Genomic DNA, 25,000 nt, shown 5'->3' on the forward strand with positions numbered 1-25,000 from the left:
TGTGTATATATATGTATGTGTGTATATATATGTATGTATGTGTGTATATATATGTATGTATGTGTGTATATATATGTATGTATGTGTGTATATATATGTATGTATGTGTGTATATATGTATATGTATGTGTGTGTATATATGTATATGTATGTGTGTGTATATATGTATATGTATGTGTGTGTATATATGTATATGTATGTGTGTGTATATATGTATATGTATGTGTGTGTATATATGTATATGTATGTGTGTGTATATATGTGTATATGTATGTGTGTATATATGTGTATATGTGTGTATATATATATGTGTGTATTTATGTATATTTTATGTGTGTATATATGTATGTATGGATATATGTGTGTATATATATATGTACGTGTATATATACATGTAATATGTATGTATGTATATATATATATGTATATGTACGTGTATATATATATGTGTGTATTTATATGTATGTGTATATGTATGTATGTATATGTGTGTATATGTATGTGTGTGTATATATATGTATGTATATATATATATGTATGTATATGTATGTGTATATATAATATGTATGTATATGTATGTATATATTTATGTAATGTGTATATATATATATGTGTAATATATGTATGCTATAATATATATATATGTATGTATATGTATGTGTATATATATATGTATATGTATATGTATGTATATATATGTATATGTATGTATATATATATGTATGAGTATATATGTTTGAGTATATGTATATGTATGTATATGTATGTATACATATGTATACGTATGTGTATATGTATATGTATGTGTTTATATTTAGATGTATGTATATGTATATGTGTATATGTATGTATATCTATGTATATGTGTATATGTCTGTATATATATGTATATATGTGTATATGTATGTATATCTATGTATATATGTGTATATGTATGTATATCTATTTATATATGTGTATGTATGTATATCTGTATATATATGTATATGGTATGCCATATCTGTGTATATGTATGTGTATATATGTATATATGTATATATGTATGTGTATATATGTACTTATGTATGTATATATATATATGTACATATATGTATTTGTATATATATATATGTACATGTGTATATATATGTATATATATATGTATATGCTATATATATTGTATATGCATATATATATGTTTATGCATATATATGCATATATATGTATATGCATATATTTATATGCATATATATATATGTATATGCATATATATATATGCATATATATATGTGTATGCATATATATATGTATATGCATATATATATGTATATGCATATATGTATATGCATATATATGTATATGCATATATATATGTATATGCATATATATTGTATATGCATATATATATACATATATATGTATATGCATATATGTATATGCATATATGTATATGTATATGCATATATGTATATGCATATATATATGTATATGCATATATATATGTTATATGGATTATATATGTATATGCATATATATATATATAATGTACATGCATATATATATATATGTATATGTGCATATATATGTATGTGAATATATGTATATATTGGTGTATATATATGTATATATGTGTGCATATATATGTATATATATGTGTGCAAATATATGTATATATATGTGGGGGCATATATATGAATATATATATAGGTTCATATATATGTTTAAATATGTTCATATATATGTATATATAGGTGCACATATGTATATATATGTGCATATATGTATATGTATGTGCATATATATGTATATGTATGTATATATATGTATATATGAATATATATGTGTACATGTATGTGTTTATATGTTTATGTATATACATATGTATGTGAATATATATATGAACATATGTATGTGTTTATATATGTACATATGTGTATATATATATATGTACATGTATGTGTATATATATGTACAGATATGTATTTTTATATATGTACATATATGTATTTGTATATATTTACATATGTATATGTTTTATAATATGTATATATGTATATGAATGTTTGTATATGCATATATATATATATGTATATTCATATATATGTATATGCATATATATGTATATGCATATATATATGCATATGGATATATATGTATGCATATATATATGTATATGCATATATATAATATATATATGCTTATATATGTATATATGTATATGTGCATATGTATATATGTACATATATGTGCATATATATGTATATATGTGCATATATGTGTATTTATATGTGTATATGTATCTATATGTGCATATATATGTATATATATATATATTATGCATATATACATATATGTATATACATTTATATATTGAAATACATGTGTACACATACATTTATATACGTATACATGTATGTATATATATACATTGAAATACTTATGTACATATACACTTATATACATATATGTATATATATGTATAATATATATATATACATGTATATATGTATACATGTGTGTACAAATAAATGTATACATGCATATTCAAATATACATACATATATATGTCCATATATATAAATGTATGTACACATATTTACATATATCTATGTACATATATAGACGTATGTGCATATATAGACGTATATGTATGTACATATACGTATATCTATGTACATGTATATAATGTATATATGTGTATATATGTATATATTGTGGTGTATATATGTGTATATGTATGTATATATGTGTATGTAGTATATATGTATATATATATTATCTATGTATGTATATATATATATATGTAGTATATATGTATATATATATGTATCTATGTGTATATGTATATATATCTATATAAATATACATATACACATACATAAATACATATATATACATATACTACATACACATATACATACATATACACATATATATAGACATTATACATATATACATACACATATATATATACACATACACAATATATACATTTATACACATATATACATGTACATAGATATACGTATATATATGTACATATACGTCTATATATGTACATACATATACGTCTATATATGTACATAGATATATGTAAATGTGTAATACATTTAAATATATGTACATATGTATGTATATGTATTTGAATATGCATGTATAGATATTTGTATATACAAGTATATATATATATACATATATATATACATATACACATACATAAATATGTATTTATAGACATGTATACATATTCACATATATATACATGTATATATATATATGTATACAAGTGTGTATAAATGTCTATATATACATATATATACATATACATATACATATATATTATATACAAATGCATATACACATATATACACATATACATAAACTTATATATACATGTTATATATAGACATATACATATTCACATATACATTATATATATATATATATATATATATATATGTACATATATGTATATATATATACATATACACAAAAATATATACATATATATACATGTATATCTATATGATTTATGTATACATGTGTATGTGTATATGCATATGTATATAATATGTATATGTATACATATATACATATATAAACACATGTATATACCCATATATATACACATATACACCTATGTATATACACGTATACACATATATACAGATGTATATACACATACATATACATATATGCATACATATATACACACATTCATATATATACACATACATATATATATCCATATGTACACATACATATATACATTCATATAAACATATATGTACATTCATATATACACATATACATATATATACATATATATACATATACACACGTATATACATATATAGACATACTTACACATACACATTCACATATACACATACACATACATATATATACATATACACATATATACACATATATAGACATATATATATGTATGTTTATATATATGTATATGTGTATATATGTATATATGTTTATATATGTGTATGTATTTGTATGTGTATATATGTATTTGTATATATATATGTATATGTATTTGTATATATATATGTATATGTATTTGTATGTGTATATATGTGTATATATGTATGTATATATATATTATTTGTATTTGTATATATGTGTATATATATGTATGTATATATATATGTATATATGTATATATAATATATATATACGTGTGTATGTATATATACATTTGTATGTATGTATATATACATGTGTATATATACATGTGTATATATGTATATATACATGTGTATATATGTATATATACATGTGTATATATGTATATATACATGTGTATATATGTATATATACATGTGTATATATGTATATATACATGTGTATATTTGTGTATGTACATGTGTATATTTGTGTATGTACATGTGTATATTTGTGTATGTACATGTGTATATTTGTATGTACATGTGTATATTTGTGTATATACATGTGTGTATATTTGTGTATATACATGTGTATATATGTATATATAGATGTGTTTATATATGTATATATACATGTGTGTATATATGTATATATACATGTGTGTATATATGTATATATACATGTGTGTATATGTATATATACATGTGTGTATATGTATATATACATGTGCGTATATGTATATATACACGTGTGTGTATATGTATATACACATGTGTATATATGTATATATACGTGTGTATATATGTATATACATGTGTGTGTATATGTATACATGTGTATATATGTATACATGTGTATATATATACATGTGTGTATATATATATAGTGTATATGTATATATACATAATGTGTGTATATATACATGTGTATATGTATATATACATGTGTATATGTATATATACATGTGTTTATGTATATATACATGTGTATTTATATGTATATATACATGTGTGTTTATATGTATATGTACATGTGTATTTATATGTATATGTACATGTTTGTATATGTGTATATATGTATATATATATGTAATATATATATGTATATATATATTGTACATGTGTACATACGTGTATATATATATGCATATGTATTTGTACATGTATATATGTGTATATATGTATATATATGTATTTGTACATGTATATATGTATGTATATATATGTATAATGTATTTGTACATGTATATATGTATGTGTATATATTATATATGTATTTGTACATGCATATATGTATGTATATATGTATGTGTATGTGTATATATCTATATATGTATGTGTATGTATATATATATTTATATACATATATGTGTGTATATGTATATGATTCAATATTTATGTGTATATATAATTATATGTATATATGTATGTGTATATGTATATACCTGTATATGTATGTGTATGTATATTTATATGTATATATGTATGTGTATATATTTATATGTATATATATGTGTATATATCTGTATATATATTTATATGTATATATATGTATGTGTATATATTTTATATGTGTATATATATTTATATTTATGTATATATATATATATATATAGTTATACTGTGTGTGTGTATATATGTATATATATATGCATGTGTATATACTGTGTATGTATATGTATGTGTATATACTGTTTATATATGTACGTGTATATATGTATATAATGTGTATGTATGTGTATATGTATGTATGTGTATATGTATGTATGTGTATATGTATGTTTATATATATGTATATGTATGTATGTATATATGTATATGTATGTATATATAGGTATATGTATATGTAGGTATATGTATATGTATGTGTGTATATATATGTATGTATATGTATATATGTATGTGTATAGATGTATGTTTATATGTATGTGTATATATATGTATATGTTAATATGTATGTGTATAGATATGTGTATATGTATGTGTATATATGTGTGTGTATATATATGTATACATATGTACATGTATATATATGTATGTGTATATATATATGTGCATATGTATGTGTATATAAATATACGTACGTATATGTATTTGTATATATATGTACATATACAAATATATACATATATATGGATATATTTATATACATATATATACACATGTACATGTGTATATATATGCGTGCATATGTATATATATGCGTGCATATATATGTATATGTGTGTGCATATATTTGTATATATATGTATATGTATGCATATATACATATATATACATATATTGAAATACATATGTGCACACATACACATTTATATACGTATACATATATATGTATCTATATATATATGTATAAATATATATATATATATATATATAGGTTCATGCATTGAAATACATATGTACATACACGCTTATATACATATGTATATATATATATATACATATATACATGTATATACAAATATATCTATACATGCATATACACATACATATACATCTATATGTGCATATATCTGTACATATATATTATATACATATATGTATACATAAATGTATGTGCATATATAAAGGCAATTCTATGTACATAAACATATATCTATGTACATATACGAATATTTATGTACATATAAATATATCTATGTACACGTATATAAATATATCCACATGTATACATATATCTATGTACACGTGTATATGTATGTACATTTATATGACATATGTACATATATATACATATACATATATACGTATATCTGTGTATATGTATATGTATGTATGTGTATATATGTATATATATATGTTTATATGTATATGTTTATATATATGTATGTTTATATGTATGTGTATATATATGTGTATATATGTATCTATATATGTGTATATATATGTATATATATGTGTATATGTTTGTATATATGTGTACATACATGTTTATATATATGTATGTATTTATGTATATATATGTGTATGTGTATATATATGTATATAGTGTGTGTATATACTGTATATGTATATACACACGTGGATATATGCGTATATATTTTATATGTATATAATTCTATATTGTATATTATATATTTGTGTATATATTTGTATGCATATATATGTATATATAATCTGTGTATATAAAATATAAGTATATATGTATATAATATACATATGTGTATATGTGCATGTGTATATATGTATATAACTAAATGTGTATATAAATGTAGGATATTTGTGTGTATATATATTTGTATGTATATACGTATGGATATATATGTATGTAGGAGTGTATATATATATATATATTTATATATATGTAATGTGTGGTTTGGTGTATATATATTAATATATATATATATATGTATATATATGTATAATCTACAATTCATATATTTACATATGTGCATATGTATATACACGCGTTTCATAGACATGCAAATATATGTATATATATATATATATATATATATGTATATGCGCGTAAATGTATATATACATATATCCAATATATATATATATATAATATATATATATATATATATGTATATATATATATATGATATATATATATACATCGATATTTTGATGTATATATGTAATGTGTGTGTGTGCAGACCTTTATATACGTGTGTATATATGTATGTATATAGATCTATGTATATACATATATGTATGAACGTATATATATTGCGTAAATGTGGATTTGATTGTATATAGGTGCGTATCTGTTGAGTGTAATATGTGTAGAATGAATTTTTTTTTGGTGGATGTGTATATGCGTGTTTTGAGCGAAGTTGTGTACGAGTGTCGTGTGGATTGTACATAAGTGTTTAGAGTGTTGTCTCTTTTTTGAGTGTGCATGCGTATTGTATATATATATTTTTACATTATGTAGAGTGGACTGCGTGTGGATTGTATATGTATGGAGTGTATGCGTGTTACTGTGTGTGAAAAGGAGTGTATTATATGTGTCTGTGTCGAGGTTATGTGGGTGGTTTGGAATATGCTCTTGTCTGGAGAGGAGTTTGTGTAAGTATGTATGCTTGTGTGGTGTAGTGTGCATGTATGTGGGTGTACTGTGGACTGTATGTATGTATATAGGTGTATCGTAGAGTGTATGTGGGTGTATCGTGGTGTGTGTGTGGTTGTATCGTGTATGTGTGGGTGTAGAGTGGAGTGTATGTGTGTGTGGGTGTAGAGTGGAGTGTATGTGTGTGTGGGTGTAGAGTGGAGTTTATATGTATGTGGGTGTAGAGTGGAGTGTATATGTATGTGGGTGTAGAGTGGAATGTATATGTATGTGGGTGTAGAGTGGGGTGTATATGTATGTGGGTGTAGAGTGGGGTGTATATGTATGTGGGTGTAGAGTGGAGTGTATATGTATGTGGGTGTAAAGTGGAGTGTATATGTATGTGGGTGTAGAGTGGAGTGTATATGTATGTGGGTGTAGAGTGGAGTGTATATGTGGGTGTAGAGTGGAGTGTATATGTGGGTGTAGAGTGGAGTGTATATGTATGTAGGTGTAGAGTGGAGTGTATATGTATGTGGGTGTAGAGTGGAGTGTATATGTATGTGGGTGTAGAGTGGAGTGTATATGTATGTGGGTGTAGAGTGGAGTGTATATGTATGTGGGTGTAGAGTGGAGTGTATATGTATGTGGGTGTAGAGTGGAGTGTATATGTATGTGGGTGTAGAGTGGAGTGTATATGTATGTGGGTGTAGAGTGGAGTGTATATGTATGTGGGTGTAGAGTGGAGTGTATATGTATGTGGGTGTAGAGTGGAGTGTGTATTGATGTGGGTGTGGAGTGGTGTGTGTGTATGGATGTGGGTGTGGAGTGTGTAGAGTGGAGTGTGTATGTATGTGGGTGTAGAGTGGAGTGTGTATGTATGTGGGTGTAGAGTGGAGTGTGTATGTATGTGGGTGTAGAGTGGAGTGTGTATGTATGTGGGTGTAGAGTGGAGTGTGTATGTATGTGGGTGTAGAGTGGAGTGTATATGTATGTGGGTGTAGAGTGGAGTGTATATGTATGTGGGTGTAGAGTGGAGTGTATATGTATGTGGGTGTAGAGTGGAGTGTATATGTATGTGGGTGTAGAGTGGAGTGTGTGTGTATGTGGGTGTAGAGTGGAGTGTGTATGTATGTGGGTGTAGAGTGGAGTGTATATGTATGTGGGTGTAGAGTGGAGTGTATATGTATGTGGGTGTAGAGTGGAGTGTATATGTATGTGGGTGTAGAGTGGAGTGTATATGTATATGGGTGTAGAGTGGAGTGTATATGTGTGTGGGTGTAGAGTGGAGTTTTTGCATAGATGAGTTTTTTGCATAGATGTGTGGATTTGTTTGCATATATATGGAGTTTTTTGCATGTATGTCTAGATTTTTTTTGCATAGGTGTGTGGATTTTTTTGCATAGATGTGGATTTTTTTGCATAGATGTGGAGTTTTTTGCATAGATGTGGAGTTTTTTGCATAGATGTGGAGTTTTTTGCATATGTGTGGAGTGGAGTTTTTTGCATAGATGTGTGGAGTAGAGAGTTTGTGTGTTTGTGTGAAGAGTGGGGAATTGTGTGTGTCCAGTGGCCAATTTGTATGGAATGGTGTGTGTGTGTGTGTGTGTGTGTGTGTGTGTGTGTGTGTGTGTGTGGACGGGATGGATTGTATATGTATGTTTGGTGGGGAGTTTGTGCATTTGTGTGCAGAGGGGGAGTGTGTGTGTATGCGGGTGTGAAGTGAATGGAAGTTATGGGTGTACAGTATGCTAGTAAAGTGGGTGGATGTTTTGTTTGTAGTTTTGTAAGAGCTCTGGAGTGGATGGATGTTATCGGTTGTGGAGTGAATGGCTGTTTTCTCTGTATCCGTCCATGATTTTGTGTAAAGTTTGATTTTGGATGTACTTTTGTCTACTCTCCCAGTATGTGTAAACAACTGTGTACGAGCGCGGGAGTGTGTGTGGTGTGTGTGTGTGTGTGCGTGTGCGCGCGCGTGCGTGTTTGTACTTTATGCTCAATGTTGTACATAAACAGTATCTGGTAAGTAGTGTTACGGGTTCGAAAGTCATAATACTCCGATCTCTATATGTAAATAGCTTCTTAAACTGTCGATTCTGATTTTTGTCACTATTTTGAAGAATGATCAAAGCCACTATCTTGAAAAAAATTTACGAAATTTTTGCATGTAGTTATGCTTTTGCCGATTGAACTGGACCTCTTGCATATTGTGTGTATGATTGTGTATTATTTTATTTATATATTGACTTGGCCATTTTTGTCTATGAACCATCCCCCACTTAGCCCATTTCTATGGAGTGGGGGTTGTCACAGTTGAATAAAACACCTTAATCTTACACTAGAAACAAAGTACATTACCGTAGCTGTGTTAAAACGCGCACGCATGAAAGAATTTTGACCAAACACCAGTCAATTATCAACTAAAAGATAACTAATTTTATACACTGGTTAGGAGGCCAAGATAGTGGAAGATGTGTGATGCACATCAATATAGAATTCACTGTTTATAGTTGCAGTGTGTGTGTGTGTGTGTGTGTGAGAGAGAGAGAGAGAGAGAGAGAGAGAGAGAGAGAGAGAGAGAGAGAGAGAGAGAGAGAATGTCGTTTAAAGACATGGACGTCAACGTGTGAGAGAAGAGAGGTTCGGCTGGTCCCAAGAATGTTGTCCGTGATTGATCCTGGTGGTGACGTTTGAATCGCCAGTCTCGGTCGGAGAAAGAGTCCTAAACCCTTCCATGCGGCGACGCACTTAGGTTCCAGAAGATTCCAGCTGGTGACAAAGAACTCTTGTCTGAGCGGAACCTGGAACAACTGAGTTAGTCCGTTGCGATTCCCAATTGGGGCGCTCGCTCCCTGAGCCGAGTAGAATCGTGCGGCGAGAAAGTCGTCGCCGCCGCCGCCGCCGTGAAGGTGGCAAAACGCACAAGTGACGATCTAACTGATCGATGTGGCGTGTTCTTGGAAGAGGAGCGAAATTCTATAAGTGGTTTCAGATCAGGGCGACTTTCGATTCACTTCGTTAGCAGTCAATGAGACTTCTCTCCCCCCCCCGCCACCCTCTCTCCCTCCCTCCCATCTCTCTCTCTCTCTCTCTCTCTCTCTCTCTCTCTCTCTCTCTCTCTCTCTCTCTCTGTCTGTCTGTCTGTGTGTGTGTGTATGTGTGTGTCAGTCAGTCAGCCAGCCTCGCGGTGGCTACTGGCAGGGTGTGGCTCTCGCCGGCACCCTCGGCTTCGATCGGATTCGGGAGGCACCATTGGCGGCTTCTTTGACGATTGCCTTGAGCAGTTTCTGTAGCGTCGTTCTACCGAGTTCTTGAACTCTGCTTCCTCAGCCCCGCCCCGCCCCTGCCGGCCACAACTGTGCCCGAAGGGAGGCTTTCTTGAAGAAAAATAAATGGATAAATGAATCTGATAGGAGGACAGAGGCACTCTTTTGCTTATGGTGTTTGACAGCGTGCACATGCGCGTGCAGACCACTGTAGGCACCGGATGTGAGAAAACCCACACCCAGGGCTTTCCGCGGACACAGATTGGATATTCGAAGAATGTTAGGAAATAGCGGGAGGGATGCTCGAAGCTTTTGGGTGTTCAGTAAGAGAAAGGAAAGTGCCGACGAAAGACATGAAAGATGTGGACACTATAAAGAAGTCCACTTAATTTTGGGAACAGGGAAACCACAAAATGTTTGAGGACATTAGAAGTAGATTTTTTAACAGGGTTATTGATTCGTGGAATATATTTTGATAAATTTGTGAATTTTACATTGGACAGTTAAGGTCTATTGGTCTTAATTGACCATTTGGAACACAGAAACAGGATGGGACTCGTCGAGCGATATCCTGGATACAATTGGGTAAAAGCGCACGCACACACACACACACACACACACACACACACACACACACACACACACACACACACACACACACACGTGCGTATATGTAGAGTAATATCACTCAGGTTTCTCGTTGTTGAGACTACACAGCCTTTCAGGGAAAACTAATGAAACCAACCATATATGAAAAGAAAGTAAACAGTTGGACACCAATGTATTAGAGGGAATTTGGGAAATGAAATAAAAGCTGGCAAGACGATGGTACATCAACGCCTAGCCATTTTATTCATCTAAGGGCTTGAATCTGGTATGAAATGGAGTCTGATCGATGGGGAGACCATCTTGTCCTGGGCCAGTCTTTTATGGTTTGTTCATCAACGACAGGAACATAAATATCTTGAGAGTGCATTAATCACCGAAGCTGCGAGACGGTTGGGGGTAATCTTGTAATCCCCCACTCCCCCACTCCCCCTCTCCCACCACTCCCCCTCTCCCCCCACTCCCCCTCTCCCCCCACTCCCCCTCTCCCCCCCACTCCCCCTCTCCCCAGTCGCAATGTCACTCGTTTGTTATTACCTAGAGGAAGAACCTAATTGGCGTAGGTAGGTTGACAGGAGCTGGCCTTCCCCCACGTCTCGGAGAGAGAGAGAGAGAGAGATGACGTTGAATAGAACGAGTTGTATTAAGACATATTAGTTTTGTGAAGGTCACCCTGGAAAGTAATGTTCTTGACATTGATGTCATCTTTGATGATGAAACTGGTGCCGCATGTGGGTTCTGACACATGGACCACTTGTTCATATTCAGGGAGATTAGGTTGGCACGAAAATGGCTTCAAGTTATGCGCCCCCGTGGTAGCATCTTATCGCGACCAACCAGGCACGTTCGATAATAATAAATATATATATATATATATATATATATATATATATATATATATATATATATATATATATATATCTATCTATATATATATATATATATATATATATATATATATATATATATATATATATGTATATAATAATAATAATAATATAAACGTGCAAGAAAATTGCAAAACAAAAAGACAAGTAATTTTATCAAGAATAATGTTCGTTTGTACCGTATCCTGTTGTGTTGTTTGACCTTAGCATTTTGCCCGTTTCCCTTGCGGGGTTGAGGCTCGTCCGAGTGAAATTGTCCGGCGTCGGATAGAATGGATACTTTGGTAAAACGCAGCGCACACGTTGTGTGTGCGCGCGCGCGTGTGTGTTGCAAAGGCGGGATGGAGCAACACCAGACAGTTCTCCCATTCAGCCCCCCAGGGTTGCATTTGCTGGTGAACAGAATCACCCGTTTTCGACGTGAACAAAGATCAGAAATGTCAGTCTTGGAATAAGCTCTCCCGCAACATTTCCATGCTATGTCTCTCTCTCTCTCTCTCTCTCTCTCTCTCTCTCTCTCTCTCTCTCTCTCTCTCTCTCTCTCTCTCTCTCTCTCTCTCTCTCTCTCCTCTCTCTTTCCTCTCTCTTTCCTCTCTCTCTCTCTCTCTCTCTCTCTCTCTCTCTCTCTCTCTCTCTCTCTCTCTCTCTCTCTCTCTCTCTCTCTCTCTCTCTCTCTGCTTACTCCTTTTGAAGACTAAAGTACAAGGGGGTAGGGATAAGTTTGAAACTTAGATTGTCACTGTAACTTCACCTTGATCCATAACGTGCAACTGTACTGTATCAGCAGTTGATATATCGCGCAAGGACTCGCTGGCTGGGGGAGGTTGATGCCGGGGCTGGTGGCGAAACTCTTGTTACTCTGGAAGTTTTTATCATTATTATTATTGGAATAATTATTGATTTATGTAAATGGGGTGGTTGTTCTCGCTTTCTTATGTAATGCACAGAATCAGCGAGACAACACGGTAAGCGGGCGGGTAGGCAAGCAGGCAGGCAGGCAGGCAGGCAGGCAAACAAGAGATGAGGGCGTATTGATCCGGTTCTGCAGCTGGAGGAAGTGCAGCAAGGGCAGCTGGTGCCGCGGCACCAGTGCCTCGATGCCACAGTGAAGAGAATCTTAATCAGGGTTAGATAGAAAGCTGGTTGCCAAAGGTGCTCTTTAGTGTTGGTCGTTGTTGTTGTTGTTGTTGTTGTTGTCGTCGTCGTCGTCCTTTTGATCGTTGAAAATATTGAGTTACCTGGCACAATGCATTAGGTATTTGGTAATTTGGTTCCATGAGAACGTAGGTGCTGGGGCATCCAAGCGGGACAATAGTATGAACTAGGTTTTGGGTTTGTTGTCCATAAATGGTTTTGGAGCACTGAAATCTTACGAGGGAAAACTTAAAACAAAACTTGAGCGTTGAAGGACACCAGAGGTCTTTAAAGCGTTCACACGAAATAGGTTCGAGTGTAATTGGACAGTGAAAGCACCGCATCAGCATGACGAAACGACGACCAATGATGATGAAAAAATAAAGAAATGGTAGACGTAGCTAATAACAAGGTGCAAGGTGTGCCTTGTACGTTAGTGTATGTGTGTTTATACACTACCTGTTGCCCCACCATATCCTCGTTATTGAGTCCTGTCTTACATTTAACCCAGTTGCCCGACCATTCCCGGATACCTTCACTGCCCACATCCATTGCCTCTTGCCCCCATCTCGCCCCACTTGTGTGCGAGTACCCTGACCTTTCTATCTCTCTTGTTGCCCCCACCTTGATCCATCCTGCCCCCACGTTAAGTGTACCTTTCATCCTTTGCCTCAATCCCCCCATTATGCCTCGCTTCCAATCGATCCCGCTGAACCCCTTCAGCAAGGTGACTAATTTGATGGACCTTGTTCTGGTTATAAACATGTGCATCTAGCGGTGTGCAGGGATAAGGTTGCTTTGGCCATAAGCGAGTCTCGATTAGTCGAGACGGCCTTCAAGCTGGAGCCCAGGGTCCATAGCCAGAAGGAAAGTGTATTATAAGGAACGTCACCATGATCAAGGCATTGGTTAATTACCTGAACCTAGCAGGACTGCATCCTTTCCATTGTCCGCTACTCCAACCCACTCTTCCCTTCATCACTCCTTATACTCTCTCCCCACCCTCTTTTTCTTTTCCCCCTTCTTCTCTCCCCCCCCCTTTCCTCCCCGTCTTCCTCACCCTCGTCTTCTCCCCTCCTCTCCATCTTCCCCCTCCTCCCCATCTTTCCCTCCCCCTTTCCTCCTCCCATACCTCATGTGACAAGATCGGAGTTTCACGTGTTCTTGTTTCCTTCTTCCGCAGGCGGACCAGCTTACCGAGGAACAGATTGCCGAATTCAAGGAGGCTTTCTCCCTCTTCGACAAGGATGGCGACGGCACCATCACCACCAAGGAACTGGGCACCGTCATGCGATCTCTCGGCCAGAACCCCACAGAAGCTGAACTTCAGGACATGATTAACGAAGTCGACGCTGACGGTACGTACACGATCGATCCCTATCAATTTGTCCATTTATTTACCTCACGATCAAAATTAGCATAGAAAATCTAAGTTCATATACCGGTGGAAGCATATACTACATAAAAATAAACCATTGTATGCTTTAACCACACCTGCATCACACACTCGTAAAAAAAAAGAGGCAAATCCAGTAACGGTGAGCTATAGTCAGATGTGCCTATTAACTCGCCTTCCCCCGAGGTGGGCCCCATTGTTGTGGCCTGACCAGTGGTAGGTGTATACATCACTATTGATCTCGCCACTGGCTTTATTCTCCTCTTACTACTCTACTCTTACAAAAATAGCCACGTTATACAAGTGTGTCTGTTAGGGGCAGGTGGGGGGGGGGAAGGTTAGTTGATTGTCCTTAGAGAGGGAAAGAATGTTCCAGGTATTTATTTAGAGAGCCTCCGGATGTTCACCTCGACAAGGGCAGGTTAAACCTACTCCCAACCAGAAGCACTGTGTCTGGATACAAATGTATTGATTCACCGTCCCAATCCTCCATTCATCATGGAACCCAACGATGGGGACAGTCGAGGACTGTGTTTTGTCGGCCCAGGCGGTAACTGCTTGGCTCGGGAAGTATCTGATTCATCATAGGCTTTGAATAGGGCAGCTTAGCCTATTTGCCTCCCCGAACCAAAAGGAGCCACTTATCATAGCCTGAATCGGAGACCAAAGAGGTGTTGCAACCCCGTTTCAACGCATCCATATCTCATCGCTCGGGTTCCAGGACTCTGTCTCCCGTTCGTCCAGGGGCGCCACGCACGACAAACACGTCGGTTAATGGACCCACGCCCAGTTCGACTCTTTATAGTTGACCAGCGCGCGCCTACTAGGGGGACGCAATTGTTTTAGCGACTTCACTGGCGCAGACAGAGCTGGGCTTGAAGCATATGTTGGTTCCCATTGCCCTGAAACATGGAACTCGATATCTTTCCTTTTGAATTTTGCAAAATCCAGAAGGTCGAGGATGGCTGGTTCCTGATTCCAGAGGCGAGAGCGCCACAGTAATTTTCGGAGGAGGAGCAAAGGATGATGATCGCGTCCTTGTTGATACTTGTTGGAGGAGCCTAAAGAGCGCCAGGGTTTACCACATTGCAGAGTTGGTACCGTTTGTAGACTGGGGTGACAATTTCAGTCTACATGCCAGGTCTATTAGAATCTAGAGTCTTAAAACGCGGGGATATTGCATGTTTAGTAGTTATACTTTAGCAGTGTCTAATCGGCTCGAAGTACTTGGGACCCTTTAGACCTCTAAAGAACTGTGAGATACCTCTAAGCCATTCACTTGGGGGTTACATGCTGATCTCAAGAAGATTCGGTGCATAATGAGGGCTCCGGGATCTTTGGAATTCCTGCAAGAATTGTCGACTTGACGTGTCGCTCAACTGGGACATAGCCATGAAGCGTTGAGGAGACGTGTCCAGTTCCTTTTTTAATTCAGGAGTGTGTCATGGATGCGTCCTTGCCCCGACACTTTTCACAACCGTCAGGGTTGTTGATCAAAGTCGTTGCGGAGCATCCAGTGGCAACATTAAGGCAGCTGACCTTGTCTTTAGCGATGATGATGTTTCTCTTTCGGAGCCGTTGAAAGCCTTGGTTGCAGCCCGCGAGTCACTGCACAGGGAGGCAAGGCCGTTCAGATTCGATTTTCTAAACCAAAACAAAGGTCCAGGTATTAAGGGGAGGGGGGGGTGGTATTGAATGATGCATTTCGATCTGTCCATGTATGTGGTGAGGACGTTTTGAAGTCTTGGAAAGCTCCACGTAAGTTGGTAGTGTAGTGTATTGCAGACTTGGTAGGTCGTGTCAGGAAGTATACATGGGTTTTGAATTGCCCATAGCCTTGTTGATTCGCTCATCTCTGTACGGCTTTGTCGATATTTATACATAAGGACTAACATTCAAATACAATTGTAAGACATGGGCACTGAATACGGACTTTAGGAGTCTCTCTCTCTCCTCCTCCTCCTCCTCCTCCTCCTCCTCCTCCTCCTCTCTTTCTCTTTCTCTTTCTGCCAAAGAGTTATGCATACCTATTAAAGTTGATCACCCAGAATTTTTAGATATTCAATTCCAGTAATACCTGCCACTATACACTAACGTTTCATTGCCCCAATATCTGACAATGTTATCGAGTTTGAAGAGTCGCCTTATCGAAGGATCTGAAAACGTAGTCGCATAGCCTAGGAGCTGCCAGGACGTCTCGTCACCACAGAGTATTGTCTTCCCCTTTCACTTTCAGCCTCTGTTTAAATGTTGAGGCACGTGAGGGGCGGCTGTCTGCCTGAGGACGGACGGCCGGGTCCGTACAAAGTGGGATGACGTACTCTTCACCTCCCCTCACCCCCTTTTTTTTTCGTGAGATCTCATATTCCACCTCCCTTACCGACTCTCACATCTCGTTGATTTCCCGTCCTTTGGTTTTCACGACGTTTCCTTACACTCCCCACCTCTGCTGCAGGCTGGGAAACGATTAATTGCTGCACGAGCTATGGGACATTCCCCGAATTAGTACTCCGCGTGGGCCTACGTACACAGTGGTTCTTGCCTGTGAAGCTGTCGTGACCTAGTCGAAGGGTATCGAGATGTGGGAACGCCTATTGTAATCCCTTCGTTGCTATTTGGGTCACTTGAGTCATGTTCATGAGCCAGGCTACTTTATACAGCTAAGAGAGAGAGAGAGAGAGAGAGAGAGAGAGAGGTGGTGAAATGACATGGCTGCATAATATGTAGTCTCCTTTATGAGGAACTCGTATCTCTTCACCCGAGATACTGGCCCCTATCCAGGGGTTGTGTGCCAGCTCATAGGGCACCTTTGATGCAGGTGAGGGAAAGGCGCCTTGGACAATGGGATAGTTTGCTCAAAAGACGAAGAACTGGGCAGTGGGGGCACGCGCACACGCACGCGCATGTCACCCTCCCACGGTTGCAGCAGAGCGAAGCAAATCGATAAGGTCGTGGAGCCCAACGGCGGATGCGGGAGTAGGCATGGGAGGCAGACAAGGAAGAATAGAGATAGGTTACGCTAGCGCCCTCTGCACCGACTGATCTAAGGCTGAATCATCCGTGAACAGGTACGGAATGTACGTGTAGCATGGAGACGGTTTCATGCGGGATGGTTATAGAGGGTTCCTCGTCAATAAAGGATAGTCGTTTTTGTGTTGCAAGGGTGGGGGGGGGGCGCACCGCAGGAGGTATTGGTGAATTTCGGGTGAAGGGAGGAAGAGGAGAGGGCAGGGTGGGGATGGGAGGGGGAGGGGGAGGTTGGCATTGCGAGCATCGAGCCGTGGGTGGTGGTGGTGGTGGTGGTGGGTACGTTAGGCAGAAAGTGGCTGCAAGAACCTTAAACCTTTCCGCGAGGGAGAGAGAGGGAGGAACGAAGAGGGCTTGTGGTGCCACCGTTTGGCGCCTCCCTCCCCCGCGCCCTCCCACTTTCAGATGTGGGAGAGAGAGGTGGGTGTCAAGGAGGATGGCGGTGAGGAAGTGGACGGGGACTGAAACGTCAAGGAGCGTGTAATAAGTGGGAATATAAAAAGAGCGCCGAAAGTGATCGCCTTGCTGCTTAGTTGTGCGAAGTTTGGGGGAAGACCCTCAGACGGACGTCTGTCAGGGTGGTTGAACCGGACGTGGAGTCGTGTCTCCCCCCTGACCCACTCTCGTTCTCTCGCTCGTTTTGTTATATGTATTATTTGATTGGTGGACAGTGTGTTAGTAGTGAATTAAGCGCTGTGCTATTTTTGCAGATATAAAGGTTTGTGTGTATATTAGTGCATGTGTGTATGTGCGCGTTTGGAGGGTCCAGAGTGAGGAGTTTGAAGACATTTGTATCTGTGGAATGGTAAACCAGTACTACATCGGTGAGGCGAATTGCCAGTGCTGTCGATAGGTAGATCGATAGTGTCTTAAAAAATTGCCAGTGTTGTGTTCTTTGGACGTGGGTGTGTGTTGGGGGGGGGAGAAGGGGGGGGGCGACAATGATTCCAACGTGTGTGCGCATCACGTGTTTTGATGTTGCCAACGACGCAGGGGGTGTGTTTCCACATGCCTGACCCACCACGTGCAGTGACGTTGCAAGCTACGTGAGGATGTGCTACAACGTGTAGGTGACAGTTGCTTGGTGCAAGTTCTTCGCGATTGGGGGGTTGTGGTGCCGTTTCCGTTCTGCGCTGTGCTCTGCTCTGCTGTGCTCTGCTCTTCTCTGCTCTGCCCGGCTGGCAGGCAACTTGACCAGCTTCCTCACCAACCCAACCCGTATGTAGTCACGAGACGGTGAACGGGCACGTCCGCCGCCCAATTCTTCTGGCAACCGCAGCCACGTGGCCGACTATTTATACGGATTTCTCGTATGCCAAACGCTTGCCAGTGGTGGAGGAGGAGCAGCATCAGCATCAGCAGCCATGGTAGTAGTAGTAGTAGTAGTAATAGTAGTAGTATGGGCAGGACAGCAGCACCTTGTCCACTAGTTTTAACTGCAGCATTGGCAGTAACAAGAGGAATAGTACAGGTGCGATGGACTTTGGCAGAATGTCTTCGGCCAAAACTTTGCCCCCCCTCGCCTTGTCATCTTCCTACTCTTGCCCCACTTCTTCCTGTTTCCGTATGTCCGCCTCGGTCTTCTTCCGACCGATAGCCTTAATGTGGGTAACTGTTCCTTGATGTTCGTACGAAATTACCCCGTTATGACCATTTCCTGTTCATTTTTCTCTCGCCAAAGTTTTGGCCTCGAAACGGGCGGGCGGGGATGGGGGTGGGGGGTCCGTCCTGCTTCCCGGCTCTTACCTTCTCTCGCCCGCTTGTTCTCCGTACATCCGTGCCAGTAAGTCCGCCCTGACTCCCACAACTCCCATTCGTGTTTCTTGTCACTTCGTATTGTAAAAATATTCGCATTGGGATACGGATGCTGTATGTGTTTCACCATTCACCATTGTCTTGGATCACGTGTTGGACTTTGATCGACAGCTATTTCCCTCCCGAAAGAGAGCACAGAGCTCATATGACTGTATGGGTAATGCTGACCTTACACGCACACACACACAACTCCCCGTCCACGAGATTTGGAGTAAAAACTCGCAGCGGAGCGATACTGAAATTTCAGCCCTGGGCGGGATTCGAACCCAGACCGCCGTAGTGGCGGCTGGGAACTCTAACCACTGCGCCATCGAGTCGTTAACCACTGTGTGCGTGCTTAACTAATTGAAATGCAGGATAAGAGTTGTGGACTTACGAGTCCCGTCTTTTTCCATTGGCCAAACTTTGCTAAACCACCTCTGTTCTCTTTACTAATCAGGTTTTCTATCTTCCACTTCTTACTTCTTTCTTCATCTCCTCCTCCTCCCCCTCCACCCCCCCTATCCATAAAGTTGAATGCCATTTATGTTATGAGATTTGTCCTGTAATCTTGATTTTTTTGGCGGTGTGTCAAATCCTCACTTCCCAAGACTTCCAGATCTTTTTCCTGTTATGCATCACATTTTGTAGTTTAATGACAACCGTTTCTTAGTTTTAACCAACCACCCTTCCGCGACTCTCCATAGATTTCTCTAGAAAGAAACGTTGGACTGATCTCTGTTGCATACGAGGCAGCACAAGTAATCCGAGTCACCGGTTTGTGTTAGGAAGTGATCAGTCGCCGGTAGTTAGCTTGTGTGAAAAGGTAGAGGAAGCACACTCGAAGTTGTCGAGAGATTTTGGACCCCTCAGGGTTGCTGCATCTCCGTTTTTTGAAGATGGGATCAGGGAGACAGTTTTCTCTTGACATCAGTTTCTCAGGATCAACACGTACTACCCGCCGTTGTGTATGTCTTTATATGTAATGTGTGATATGTATGTATATATATAAGTATATATATGTATATAAGTATATATATGTATAAGTATATATATAAGTATATATATATGTATATATAAGTATATATATGTATATATATATAAGTATATATATGTATATATATATAAGTATATATATGTATATATAAGTATATATATGTATATATATATATGTGTATATATATATAAGTATATATATGTATATATATATATATAAGTATATATATGTATATATATATATATATATGTATATATATAAGTATATATATATATATGTAAGTATATATATGTAAGTATATATAAGTACATATATATAAGTATATATAATGTAATATATATATATGTATATGTATATATATATAAGTATATATATATATGTATATATATAAGTATATATATGTATACATATATAAGTATATATATGTATATATATATAAGTATATATAAAGTATATATATATATATATATTAAGTATATATATAAGTATATATATATATATATAAGTATATATATATACATATATATGTATAAGTATATATATATATATATATATGTATATAAGTATATATATATAAGTATATATATATATGTATAAGTATGTATATATATAAGTATATATATACATAAGTATATATATACATATATAAGTATATATATAAGTGTATATATATAAGTGTATATATATAAGTATATGTATACATATATAAGTATATATATATATAAGTATATATATAAGTATATATATATGTATATATATGTATATATATGTATATGTATGATTATATATATATATATATATATATATATATAATATATATAATATGTATTATGTGTGTATACGTGTGTATGTACAGCGCGGCCTAAGCTTCGAGACCCGTGGGCAGAGTTGTTTAACCAAACTATCGAAATAACCGTTAAACCAAACTGCCGAAATGTATATGTATAGATGTGCATACTTGGCATGTGTATACATGTGTATATGTATGAATGTATGTTTATTTGTATTATGTATAAATATACGTGTGTGTATTTGCAGATATGTGCTTTCGCAGTGTGCATATGCTAATGTAGATATTTTCCTGTATAAACAATGGTCCATTGATCGTATGTAAATGTACGGGCACGCCCATGCTTCCGCCTTGTGCACTGCGCAGTATATGTACTGTATTTGCATTTACTTAATTGTGACAAACAGTTCTACATGCATAAGGTTCTGTCAGTTCCCATCGGTCAGTCTTGTATACTGGGTAGTGGGTACGTGCGTATATTTAGAGATTTTAGCTCTTGAGTGACGATGTTGGACGCTGTAGGTTTGTAACGCTGGCGCAGTATAGCGAGTTGTACTCTGAGCACTTGCTACGCGGGAGTGAAGGTCATAGGTGGCCTAGGCTCTGAGTATTTGTACGTGTAGACCGCCGTCAATGGCTATGTCATTAGACCCTGGTCTGGTGACTTCCGTCATCGAGTGCACATAGTTGATGTTGACCCCGTGCTTATTACGCGCACGTTATGAGCACTGCGGATACAGTAGGGGGGGCAAGTTCCTCGACACTGATGTGTTCACGTGCTATTCAATCATTGGTAGGGTGCAGTTCATCAAATTAGTTTGGCTTGCAAATGAGAAATGATTAGTGTAGCCTTCCACATACACAAACGTAAGGGTAAAGGATGTCACCTCTTAATTAAGGGCCATTTACAAGGTCAAACTTTGTCAAACGAGTATTTGAAGTGATGTTCGACTGTGAATGGGGGTATTTGGTTGTCAAGCACGTTTGACAACCAAATATCCCATTCACTTGGTCAAACGTCACTTCAAACACTTGTTTGACAAACAGTTTGACCGTGTCAGTTGCCCTATACGGAAGGGTAGAGGAAGGGAACTGGCAGAGTTAATGAAATTATGATATTGATGATTAATAGAAAAAGGAAATCGACTAATCATTTATTTCATGAGAAATTTGGTCTAGCTGTGTACTATACCTGGTTGAATGAGATCGTCGGGCCTCGTTCATAATTACTTTACCATACATTTGTTCAACAAACATTTTATCCTGCAGTCATGGAACATTTGAAATCAATATTTGACTAACGTCACAAAGTTTGTTTTAATGGATAAACATTCAATGATAGATTATGAGTGGGAGAGGGGTAGAGAAGGAGAAAGTGTCGGTAAATATTATTTAAAGATATTCACAGTATTGAAGAGGTAGAGGTTAAGAGGAGGCGGGGGGGGAGGGGGGAGGGTTTGGATGCGACGCCTACAGGGTAATGTAACACAGTCGGTCGTAGTGGCTTTGGATCCATGCCTTCCAAATTTAGTTTTATTTATTTCCTAGTTAATTATCTTGCTGTTTGTATACATGTGTGCTTGAGAAACCTCTGATAAGGTAAAGGCCTGTCAGTTGCGGCAAACCGCTGGGTGTTTTTTAAGGCCGATGCTGGGTCGCCTCCCCGCCTGGCCAGGGCTGTCGGGAAGCAACGCAGTAAACCCGTAGCGGGTCCCAGGACTCGAATTCACGACCACCTGGTTGAGTTCAAGACGTTATTCATTGGGCCACGGAGCATCCCTCCGTGTGTGTGCGCGCGCGCACACACACACACACACACACACACACACACACACACACACACACACACACACACACACACACACACACACACATTTTGTATATTTTTAATTTTGTTTTTTAGGCGTGTAACCAGTGGTTGTGAAATCGTATTTCGCAAAGCTTAATGTTTTCAAACTTCTTGGATCGCCACCAAGCACAGATTGACTAATGCACTATCTGCCCCCCCCCTCTCTCTCTCTCTCTCTCTCTCTCTCTCTCTCTCTCTCTCTCTCTCCTCTCTCTCTCTCTCTCTCTCTCTCTCTCTCTCTCTCTCGTGTGTGTGTGTGTGTGTGTGTATGTATATATATATATAATACCCATATGGAACAAGAGCACATAGTTGATCGTTGTGATAGTTTCAGCTCTCTGCAGATTAATTATTATTACTAGGTCAAAAAATAGTTTGCACCATCACCACCACGCGGGTCACACGGGGATTTTTCCCTCCCACATCCAACCTTCAACTTCGTTTGAATAACTGGAATATAACTCCTTACAGACATCTAGACTTCTCTAAGAACATTTCAACAATATGTCTAACATTCGTATATGTTTACAATCTTCATTCAGTTTTGCTATTAAGACTGAAATATAATATATTTGATGATTGGATATTTGAAAAATAAAATATTGTAACGGAATTAAGTTTTACTCAGCGGTGATAACCCCTCAACGCTATCCCGAGCGATGCGAAACTGATCGCCGAACTTTAGACTTCTTCGTCACCAGTCTACTTTCACGCTTGCTTTTGTTTTCGATGATTTATTTATCTAATTATATATATATATATATATATATATATATATATATATATATATATATATATATATATATATATAATTGGAAAAACAAAAAGTTACCGTTTCCACGGACCTCTAAGCAACACTCATTGCAGAAGCCTCCAAAACCAGAGGCAATTTCCAAAGCCATTTAGTACATAAAAGACACATTCAAGCAGCCAAACAACTCCGCGAAACGAGGACATGCCATCAGAAGAGTCGACAAAACTGCAGCCTTTGCCATAATCCCCAAACAAGAATACCTCACAAAAATGGACAACATTCTGGCTGACACCCCGAAGTTCACCAAGATCACTCGTAATCCCACGGAACGGATCAAAAAGAAAATCAACAGTGTAATAGATACCATCAGTGCCTCATCATCTAGCCCGCACTTTAACAAATTAACCGGGGACCCCTGGCCATGCTTTCGGAAACGCGAAAACACACAAGCCCAACAACCCCATTCGTCCTATCATCTCCCAAATTCCCACAGCAACTTATTCAGTAGCTAAAAGACTGAACGAAATTCTCACCTCATACGTACCCACGGTTTACGCTCTAACATCAGCCCAAGAATTCCTAGAAATCCTAACAAATGCCCTTCCCGCAGAAAATCGCA

The 25,000-nt window shown here is 36.8% G+C and overlaps 1 protein-coding gene across 4 annotated transcripts in view; it reads left to right on the top strand.

Annotated features, from left to right (window-relative positions):
• Positions 1 to 25,000, top strand: part of LOC143034839 (calmodulin) — a 116,051-nt gene that overhangs the window by 75,775 nt on the left and 15,276 nt on the right. For all 4 annotated transcript variants that reach the window (XR_012967282.1, XM_076201211.1, XM_076201322.1 and 1 more), the window contains exon 2: positions 14,958 to 15,132. Coding sequence is in view for 3 of the 4 variants with exons in the window: in XM_076201211.1 (XP_076057326.1) it covers positions 14,958 to 15,132 (175 nt within the window). In the remaining variant the exon portion in view is untranslated. The remainder of the gene's footprint in view (positions 1 to 14,957; positions 15,133 to 25,000) is intronic.

The sequence above is a fragment of the Oratosquilla oratoria genome, chromosome 1 (assembly GCF_046742065.1).
Source record: "Oratosquilla oratoria isolate Oo_2021 chromosome 1, ASM4674206v1, whole genome shotgun sequence".
NCBI classification, from domain to species: domain Eukaryota; kingdom Metazoa; phylum Arthropoda; class Malacostraca; order Stomatopoda; family Squillidae; genus Oratosquilla; species Oratosquilla oratoria.